The sequence below is a fragment of the Lepisosteus platostomus genome, chromosome 11, assembly GCF_059453375.1.
Source record: "Lepisosteus platostomus isolate fLepPlt1 chromosome 11, fLepPlt1.hap1, whole genome shotgun sequence".
NCBI classification, from domain to species: Eukaryota; Metazoa; Chordata; class Actinopteri; order Semionotiformes; family Lepisosteidae; genus Lepisosteus; species Lepisosteus platostomus.
Genome location: NC_142621.1, coordinates 46,953,864 through 46,964,172, shown reverse-complemented (window position 1 = coordinate 46,964,172; position 10,309 = coordinate 46,953,864). Strand labels below are relative to the sequence as shown.

The window sequence follows — 10,309 nt, the reverse complement described above, 5'->3', positions numbered from 1 at the left end:
AAAATGCCTTGTTTGAGATACGACTAGGGGGAGGACACAAGTGGAAATTATTGCAACACCTGTACCTTTTCTGAAACAGATATTGAAAGAACATTTTCTTCTCCCGTCACGGTTCAACAACCTTCTGGCACTTGGTATGTTCTTGGCCAAAATAATAGCAGTATTCGTGGACTTTTGAGGAGTTCAGGTGGGTAGCTGCGTCAGCCTGCGCAGGCTGCAAAGGAACAAGTAATAGGTTTATTCCCTGCTGAACAGAGAAGAAAGAAAACGTTTCGGCCGTGGAGCCTTCTTCAGGTGTGAAAAAGTATCCACGGCCGAAACGTTGAGTTTTCTTTCTTCTCTGTTCAGCAGGGAATAAACATGTTACTTGTAACTTTTAAGGATATTGTTCTTGGTGTTCCAAATCCAAATCCAAGGAAGTTCGTATAATGGTAAACGTCATTCTGATGTTAGCAAAATATTACGTGTAGAATTTAAAAAAAACTACAATGTGCTTTAACTCACCTAAGCTATACTCAAATTCACAAAAAATATTTTAAAAATAAGCTTGACGAGTTGGTCTACAAAAATCTTCTGGCATATAAATTTAATGTAACCCCTAACACCACTGAACCTCGGTACTGTGGAGAATTTGTTTTTTGTTTCACTCACCTGATGTTACCGTTGTTCTATCATGTTGTGTCATTTGTATGTAATAATAATAATTGCTTACACGTATATAGCGCTTTTCTTTACAGGTAATGGGGATCCCCTCCACCCCCACCTGGATGATGCTCCAGTCTGCTCCCCACACACCAGCTCTCAGTGGGGAGGAGAGCAGAGTGATGAAGCCAGTTCAGAGAGGGGGGTTATTAGGAGGCCATGACTGGTAAAGATCAGGGGGAAATTTGGCCAGGACGCTGGGGTAACACCCCTTCTCCTTAAGAGAAACACCCTGGGATTTTTAATGATCACAGAGAGTCAGGACCTCGGTTTTACGTCTCATCTGAAGGACGGCGCCTGTTTACAGTACAGTGTCCCCGTCACTATACTGGGGCATTAGGACCCACATGGACTGCAGGGTGAGCGCCCCCTGCTGGCCCCACTAACACCTCTTCCTGTTTATGTATATACCCCTGGTTGTTGTATTTCCTTCCCCCTTTTGCATTTGAAAAATAATAAAAACCTTTTAAAAAAGTGTAAATTTCCTGGGCGGGGTGGGGTGTGTGGGTGGTTAGAAACGCCAACATTTGGCGCTGCTTTACACAAATAGGCGTGAGGGCGTGGAACAATCTACTCAACCACGTTGTCAAAGCCGACACCCCGGCTTCTTTCAGGAACGGGTGGATGGGGCGTCCGGATCAATTCACTGCCACCCACCAAACGGGCTTTCTGGCCTGAACGACCTCCTCTCGTTTGTGACCACGATTGCGAATGTGCCCCACGTCCCCACACACCGAGCAACAATAGTGAAAGACCCTCTAAAGGCAGTTAACACGACGCACCGACGCACTCCTGTCGTATTTGTTTGTTTTGTTTTTGGACTCAGACCAACTACTAAAGTGACGACGACGATTAACTTCTAATAACAAAGAACCCCCCCCCCCCAAAAAAAATAATAATCCTAAGACACTACATTATATAGCATTTTATGGAGCAAAGCAGAAAATTGGTCATTGTAGTTTCCACTTCCACAGTACTTTTGTTTGTGTAATGCAACAGAAACGCTTGCTCTCCAACCCCATTCAGCTCGGCCGCCATTGCGCGCAACAGAGCAGCGTGAGGTCATAGTACCGGCTGCAGGCGGAGGGATACGCCATGTGTGCTGCGGTCTCGCGAGGCTCCGTTTCCTGTTGCTATATAAACCGGCTTCTGTGCGCGAGGAACCGGCATTTTCAGCGTTACCACTGCCGGCAACTGAGAGGAAGGATCCCGCCTAGGAAGTCGAAAATTTAAGAAATTAGCCAGTTAAACGCTGCTGTAACGCAAGAATATATATATCTATTTTTTAAATCCCAAGCTTTCTTTTTCCCGCATCATGCCTGGTTTTTCTGACAGAGACCGTGGGAGAGATAGAGGGTAAGTCGGGGGGAATGTAAAATGGCTGACACGAGTTTGATTTGAAATAAAACGTGTTGTATGTTTTGGGTTTGTGTATTTTGCGCCGATTATTCTGCTTTTGTGAGTTAGTGTGGCTAGTAGTCGGGTTTTTTTTTAGAAATAATAGGTCGTTTTTCCCGGGGAACGACGATCGACTAATCTGTGTGCGTGTGTGTCTGAAACGTCTCGTTAGTTTAAAACAGTTAGTGTTGTAGTTTGAATGTGAACGAGTGACGTGGATTTCGGGGCTTGGGTCCGAAATGCGGGTGTGGGAGGAAAAAAAACATTCCTCCATTTTTTCCCCCCTCCCCGGTGTGCTCGCCATGTGACGACGGGTTCAAAGATGTGGAGACAAAATGCCGGCCGGCCGGCGTCTTTGTTCCTCTGCTGGTCATAAGCAAAATGGCAGCGGCTTAAAATGTGACGCAGAAACAAATCTTAAAAAGGGGGGCAGGCGTGGGTGCGATTCGCACAGGGACGTCGCGGAGCCGAATCTTTTCAGTGCAGGTTGCCGGAATCTCATCTTTAATCTTTTAAAGACGAATCTCCCACCCCCCACCCCCATGGCACTGTAATGATGGCGCTTACGTGGCCCCGTTGTTTTACCCAAGCGAGACGCATTTCTCGCCGCCATCTCGGAGAGAGCTTCTGCCGTTTTCGTTGTTTTTTTTTTACATAAAAACGTCTTTCCGTCTGTTGAGCTTCCCGTTTTGCCGTCGTTTCAGTTTTGGCGGCGCGCCGCGGTTCGGGGGCAGCCGAGGCGGGGCCCCCCCGGGGAAGAAGTTCGGGAACCCCGGCGAGCGCCTGCGGAAGAAGCACTGGAACCTGGACGAGCTGCCCAAGTTCGAGAAGAACTTCTACAAGGAGCACGCCGACGTGACCCGCAGGACCGCGGTGAGTCGCCCGCACGGGTGCGGCAGCCTCAAGGGGTTGCGATGCGGGTCCTGAGACCGGTGCTGTTTTATCTCGATTACCCCCCTGTTTAAAAATGATTTAGGACTTGGTGATGAAGCAGTTAGGGATTCCTTGAAGGGAGAAAGTAGGTGTTAAGACTCACCTGCAGGTTCAGTCTCTGTTATCCCCCCGGGGTGTTTTGCTCCTGTAACTGTCCAGCTGGAAGACTTGCATAAATGAGAACGTGCCGGACGAGGGCCGCTGGACTGGGCGGCTGTGTGAAGCTGTAGCTCTGAAGGGTGGTCAGTGTTTTTTTTTTTTCCTCAATGGGCTTATTTTCTTACTGCAGCAAGAAGTGGAGCAGTACAGGAGGAGCAAGGAAGTCACCGTGAAGTGCAGGGATTGTCCAAACCCCATAATGAAGTTCCATGAAGCAAGCTTCCCATGTAAGTCTGAGCCAGGATGCAAACGGAGCACGCTTCCTGTTTTTGTGCTTCAAAGGTTTAAGTGCATTTGAAGGTGCTTTGAAGTCCTTGTTCAAGTCTAAATCGGTCTTCCTTTTCCAGCCTATGTAATGGACGTGATCACCAAACAGAATTTTACCGAACCTACCCCCATTCAAGCACAAGGCTGGCCGGTGGCCTTGAGTGGGAAGGATATGGTTGGGATTGCACAGACTGGATCTGGGAAAACGCTCTCGGTAAGGTCAATCGTGACGCCTTATAGGAAGGGTTTTAACTGATGTCAAGTCTAGGTGTGGAAGGTGGTGGCAGAATCCTAGGAATGTGCTTCTCGTGATAGAGGTGATGGTAATCCTGTAAAGGTTGGTCACTTGCTCACTGCCCCCATTCGAAACCGTGCAGCTCATTGCCTGTCTGACTCCTGCCCATCCACAGGAGTCGGTATGATGTAGTCTTTTTCTTTGATTGTAATAGTCCTTAAGTTAACTGAATTCAATTAACTTAACATGTTTATTAAATGCCATGTTCCATAATGTTCAAATTCTTTTGTTGCAGTATTTGTTGCCAGCAATTGTACACATCAACCACCAACCATTCCTTGAACATGGAGATGGTCCCATTGTAAGTGTTTCAGTTTACACAGCGATTTTTTTTTGTGTTAATGTTTCGCCAACCTAAATAAATTCCATCCTATATTCTAACCCCTTCTTACAGTGCCTGGTACTGGCTCCAACCAGAGAGCTGGCTCAGCAAGTCCAGCAGGTTGCTGCTGAATACGGTAGAGCCTCCAGACTGAAGTCCACGTGCATCTATGGGGGCGCCCCTAAAGGACCTCAAATCCGTGACTTGGAGAGAGGTATGTCCATACTTGTCTTGCTCGGGTCCGTTGCTGTGGTTTTCACCCTTCTGGGAGCAGATAAAGAGCTCTTCTCCACCTCTTGTAGGCGTCGAGATCTGCATTGCCACACCTGGAAGGCTCATCGACTTCCTGGAAGTCGGGAAGACGAATCTCCGCCGATGCACTTACCTGGTACTTGACGAGGCCGACAGAATGCTTGACATGGGCTTTGAGCCGCAGATCAGGAAGATCGTAGATCAGATCAGGGTAGGTCTTCCCACTCCCGAAGCTTCAAGGTCTTGCTGGGCTAATGCTGGAGACAAATTGACCTTTTTTTTTTTTCCCCTTCCAGCCGGACAGGCAAACCCTGATGTGGAGCGCTACCTGGCCGAAGGAGGTTCGGCAACTGGCGGAGGACTTTCTGAAGGAGTATGTCCAGATCAATGTGGGGGCACTGCAGCTGAGTGCCAACCACAACATCCTGCAGATTGTGGATGTGTGCAATGATGGGGAGAAGGATGACAAGTGAGTTCCAGAGCTGTTGTTCCTGTTTGAGTTGGGTTGGGACTCCAGACAGACTGGCATCTTGCAGCAGATGTTGTCTTGCAAATAAGCTGGTGCTGGTTGGGCCCCTCCCTTAGCAGCAGATTTAACCTTTTGGAATGGGTGTTTAGCAGTACATTTCCTTGTGTGTATGTAACTATTTGGTGATAGCTGTTCAAGTAGGGAGCTGCATCAACATGCATATAGGCTGCAAAGGAACAAGTAAAGGTTCTTTCAGTGCTGAAAATGGAAGGCTCCACAGCCTCAACGTTTCTTCTCTCTTCAGCATGGAATGATTACCTTTTACTTTTTCCTTGTTTGGTGATACAACCATTGTTTGAATTTTAAAAATGGGAGAACTGGGATTAACCCTCCATTTCACAAATTTTGGAATCTTTCAGACTTCTTCGTCTGTTGGAGGAAATCATGAGCGAGAAGGAGAACAAGACCATCATCTTCGTGGAGACCAAGAGGCGCTGTGATGACCTCACAAGGAGGATGAGGAGAGATGGGTAAATATCTTCAGGGCTGCTTCAAGGCCTCCTTCCCACTGGAGTAACAGTTGAATATAACTTCCAGTTGGTATCTTGTCTGCAAGCACAGAGTTCACAATTTGGCTACAATGAGTGCCTGGTATTTTAGTCCTAGGTGCCCATTGTGCTTTGCTGTATGCAATAGCCATAGGAATGTTAATTCCTTAGTAGATCAGACTGTCCTCAAGGTATCTTTATTTGCTTGCAAGACTTACTGTGGGCTTTTTTTTTCCTTCCAGCTGGCCAGCAATGGGTATTCATGGAGACAAAAGTCAGCAGGAACGAGACTGGGTTCTCAATGGTAAGACTTTAAACTACCAAAGCACAACCTTGTTCTTGGGTGGCTGCCGAGGAGTTTTGGGGTCACCTCATGGGGTTTTTCCTTCTTTCAGAATTCAAGTATGGGAAAGCGCCGATCCTCATTGCAACAGATGTCGCATCCAGAGGTCTAGGTTAGTGTCCCCTTAATAATAGTACCACTTTTTTACATTGATGGTACCACTGTTTAATTTTTTTAAAGAAAGTGTATTGCTTTCTTTAACTTCTATGCATTTTCTGAGTTTTTCTCACCTAAAGGTGCAGTCTTTGTGGCAGGGCCTAGGCATGACAGTCCCAGGCCTCGAGAGGGGGATGGAGGACTATTGGAAGTGATCGACTGGCTGCCACCCAGTCGAGTAGAGAGGTGACAGCTCAGCAGTGTGCCAGTAATCTTCAAAAGGCGGTGTGGCCAGCCTTATACTCTGTTCTCTGTCCATGGATTTACATGAAATGCCATTCACCCAGCCCTGTTCCAACTCAAACTTGGCCTTTGTGCTGGTCCATGCCTTGCATGTTTGCTCTAGAGCACTATATAATCTTGGTTTGAGATTGGGGGGGGAAAGTCTTACTTGCGTGGCTTATCAAAGCATGGGTGTTTGAAAACAGATGTTAAGCTGTTTCAAAATGCTGGTATTCTCAAAGTGGAGAGAGCAGTCCCACGGCAATTTTATACACCTGTTCTTATAGAAATTTGGTGGCAACTGGCACGCGTTATATTGACAGTGGGACAACTAGTTGAGAGCAGAAGGGGGATAAGAGCTCGCTCTAAATTCCATGATCAATCAAGTTCCTCCCTCGCCTGCGTTTTAAGTCATGTCGAGACCTGCCAACGAGAGACATTTTCTCAAGTGAACACTGGCTTCTTGGAAGATCTTGCCTAGACGAGACTCGAGGGATTTTTTTTCTACTTAGTTCAGGGGTGGACAGGGTTTTTTTTTTTCTTGGTCCCCCTCAGTCCTTTTTTGGTCTATATGGTCTTGGCAAGACGAGCAGTGTGGCCCTTATAGCAAGCTTCTAATGAATGTGTAAGGAAAAGGACCTTCAGAGGCTTACGAACTGTAAGGTCCTATATTGGCACATGAGGAGGCACATAGCGGCCCTACTGCGTAGAAGCACCTGGATGTCACTTGACAATTTGTGGGGAGTCGCTGACTTGGGAATGGACTAGTGAATGCATACTCCTTAATGGTAAGAACTCAAACCGTTTTTTCTTTAATTGAATGGGAGGGAGGAAAGAAATCAGGTGGGTTTTTACGGTGGGCAGCAAATGGAGTGTGCATCGTTTCTCTTTTCCCACAGTAGTATTCCCATGGAGTAAAACTTGGTGTGTTAACGGTGTTCTTTGCAGCCCTGCTAGCATCTTGGGTATCCCAGTTTTGCTAACTTGTGTTTTTGGTCTGGCTGTTGTGGTGTGCAAAATCCTGTGCATTCCTTTTTGCCACACTGCAACACTTTACAGATGTGGAAGATGTGAAATTTGTCATCAATTATGACTACCCTAACTCTTCTGAAGACTATATCCACCGCATTGGAAGAACAGCCCGCAGTAGCAAAACGGGCACAGCTTACACCTTCTTTACCCCCGGCAACATTAAACAAGCGAACGACCTCATCTCTGTACTCCGAGAGGCTAATCAAGCCATCAATCCCAAGCTCATCCAGATGGTGGAAGACAGAGGAGGTAATGTTACACATTTCGTTGTAGAGTTTGTGTAGATGTGGGGGACTAGGGGATATCTCATGTCAAGTATGTTTTGTGTGCCTGCTGTTTCCAGGCACCGCAAAAGTTTGATGTACATGCACAACGTTGGTATGCAGTTAAATTTCACCCAATTCTGTATAAGAGGTGGACGGACCACACCCCCTGCAATTTTCTGTTCTGGCCTTCTGTTTCGAATGGTCAGGTGTGCTGGACGCGAGCACCATCACTTGCTCCAGCATCCAGGGTCTCCTGGTGAACCTATAAATGTGCCTGTCCAGAGGGCACATTTAACCAAGTCACTTCTCATTCCTGTTCAACTTCTCTTGCAGGTCGTTCCAGAGGTAGAGGTGGCTTTAAAGATGACCGTCGGGATAGGTATTCAGGAGGCAGGAGGGATTTTGGTAGCTTTAGGGATAGGGATAACGATGATAGGGGATTTGGCAGTGGACCAAAGAAAGTCTTTGGCACAAAGACACAGAACAGCGGCTATGGGGGAGCCAACTTTGAGAACAGCAACACCTTTGGGAACCTTGGGAATGGCTATGGCACTAATGGACAGTCGAGTTATGGTGCTGGCAACCAGGCGGGTTCCTTTGGGAATCAGAATTTCCAGACTACACAGTTCGGAGCAGCCAATCCAGGTGCCGCCCAGAATGGCATGAGTCATCCACAGTTCCCTTTCAACCCCCAACAGCAGCAGCAGCCTCAGCCGCCACCACCCCCACAGCCAATGGTGACCTACCCCATGCCCCCAGCATTTCCGCAGTAAAACTGCACTCGACACATGTAGGAGTAATTTATTGAGTTCTTGTCCTGGTTGTACATTCAAACATTCTCGATCTGCAATTGTACTTTATTTTTTTTACAACAGGGTTGAAACTAACATTCTATGCCTCTTTAAACAAAACCATAAGGAGTCTGCAGTGCAGCAGTAGTAATGGTGCACTTTTTTTTTTGCTTTATTTAATTTTACATTCCTCAGATGTAACTTTAGTTTTTTTTTTGTACTAGGTGATGCAAACCTTTTTTGATTTATTGCTGTAAATGTTTAAAGTGTTATGTTCGAATCTTAACTGAAGGCAGAGCATGGCCTGTCCAATAAACCATCTAAAAACTTGTATTTTTCATTGTGGTCTTAATTGAGTGATTGGGATGGGGGGAGGTCTTGGCATGGTGTTCATAGAGGAACAGTGTAAGCCTTGAGTCTTCAGCTTCAGAATTTGACTTTCTAGGTCTTATTAATGTACCTGGACAGCTGGAGCCAAGATGCTTTCAAGTTTAGAGTAGGCTTGGACTTCATGCTGGAAGCTGCAGCTTTGCTTGGTGCAAGTATGAAGCAAGGGCTTGCAGCTGAGATGTAGGAGAGCCCCACTAACATTGCCCTATGTACTGGCCTACTCCCTGTGAAAGGTTCAGGTGGGCCTTCTATATGGAGTATGATAATGATGTTAATCCGTGGGCTTTGCAGATGTGCGAGCAAATGTCCATTACCCAGCAGTCAACAAGATCCTCTGCTCAGAAACATTTCACACCCCTATTTTCATGTTGCTGTTTTGGGAAAGGCTGCTAGTGATTGAGCTACTACTCTAGTTTATATGGAGAGAGTACTGATGAGTATGAAAAGGAGGAAGAGGTTTCCAGCCTTGGGATCTTTTAAAGTGAAGGCCGGTTGGACATCTGCTAAACGGGTTCCACACGGGCGTTATCTCGGGTGGTCGTACAGAGAGATGCGGCTCCGGACGGCTCTTTAAAGGCAAAGCTTCCTCAGCTTATTCTGCGATAAAGCAGGGAGGCTGCTGTTGCAGAACTGCCGCTGTGTCACTGCGGGAGTGGATCCGTCCCTGTGCAGAAAACGGTGTCGGACAACCATACAATAAAAAACTAAATTGATGTGCGGCTTTGGGACACTGACCGCTGAACGCCTGTTCTGAAACACTCGTGCTACAGCAGGGGAGAAGAGACTCCACCGCACAGTCATGACACTTCTCCAGCGCTTTTTATTGAGAATGGAAAATTACCTGGGAAAAAAAAGGTCCACCGGAAGAGCCCAGGAGCCAGTCAATCAGTGAGCGATTCTGCAAGACCGCGAGAACTACGCAGTAGGCAAGCATGTATGAAGTAAAGGAAATTAAAGCGCAGCTGAGCCTGGCGCCTACGGAAAATGCTGCCGTCGGTCACCGTGTATGACAGACTTATTAAACATCAAATAGAGGAAAGGAGGTATCCGAAAAAGAAAAAAATTACAACACTACGCTGCCAGAGGCAATTACTCAGAACACAAACTTAAAATTTCCACAAAGAAGTGTTTTTTTTGCCTTGTTTTTTAAGTTTTGAGTTGAAGGAATATTTCCAATTTAAAAGTATTAAAGGGGAGAGTAGCCATTTTGGTTTGTGAATGTGATATATACGCAGAATTACTAACAGATTCATTATAAATCAATGTTTTTTTCCATTTTAGATCCTGTAAAAACTAATTGAATCTAACATTTACATTTAAATGCTCAAAGATTAAGTTTTGCAAATATATTCAAAACAACTTTGTATATAAACAGGTAGCAAATAAATGCCAGATTATTTTCAAACCTTACAAAACACACGTACCTGTAAATGGTCTTGCTCATGTTGGAATCTAGAAAGTGTTCATTTAACGGGATAAAACCTATGAACAAAACGAACAATTTCAAGTGTTCATTATTTAACCTTGTTTGTAAGTTAATTCCTGCAGCATGTCCAAAATATTTTCTAGTTAAAATGGTCGAATGTTACAATGTTGGAGGATATACAGGGAGGTTTACACACAATCCTTATATGGTTACTATTGCATTTTCATCTTTCATTTTCCAGTTAAGAGCTGCCTTTGAAAAAAAATCCCCACTTTCTCGGGGGTAGCATCAAAGATTACGGCATGTCGGTATTAGAGACTTGTCAAAGGTCACATGAC

At 45.9% G+C, this 10,309-nt stretch overlaps 1 protein-coding gene across 1 annotated transcript; it reads left to right on the top strand.

Moving 5' to 3' along the window:
* The first annotated feature begins 1,859 nt into the window (after positions 1–1,859).
* On the top strand, positions 1,860–8,493 carry ddx5 (DEAD (Asp-Glu-Ala-Asp) box helicase 5). The gene is made up of 13 exons (XM_088600107.1): positions 1,860–2,058; positions 2,805–2,973; positions 3,323–3,419; positions 3,540–3,673; positions 3,990–4,055; positions 4,149–4,290; positions 4,379–4,539; positions 4,625–4,797; positions 5,217–5,327; positions 5,588–5,649; positions 5,741–5,800; positions 7,126–7,347; positions 7,698–8,493. The coding sequence occupies exons 1-13, from the start codon at positions 2,018–2,020 to the stop codon at positions 8,135–8,137; spliced, it is 1,878 nt and encodes a 625-aa protein (XP_088456233.1). The 5' UTR covers positions 1,860–2,017; the 3' UTR covers positions 8,138–8,493.
* The last annotated feature ends 1,816 nt before the right edge of the window (positions 8,494–10,309 follow it).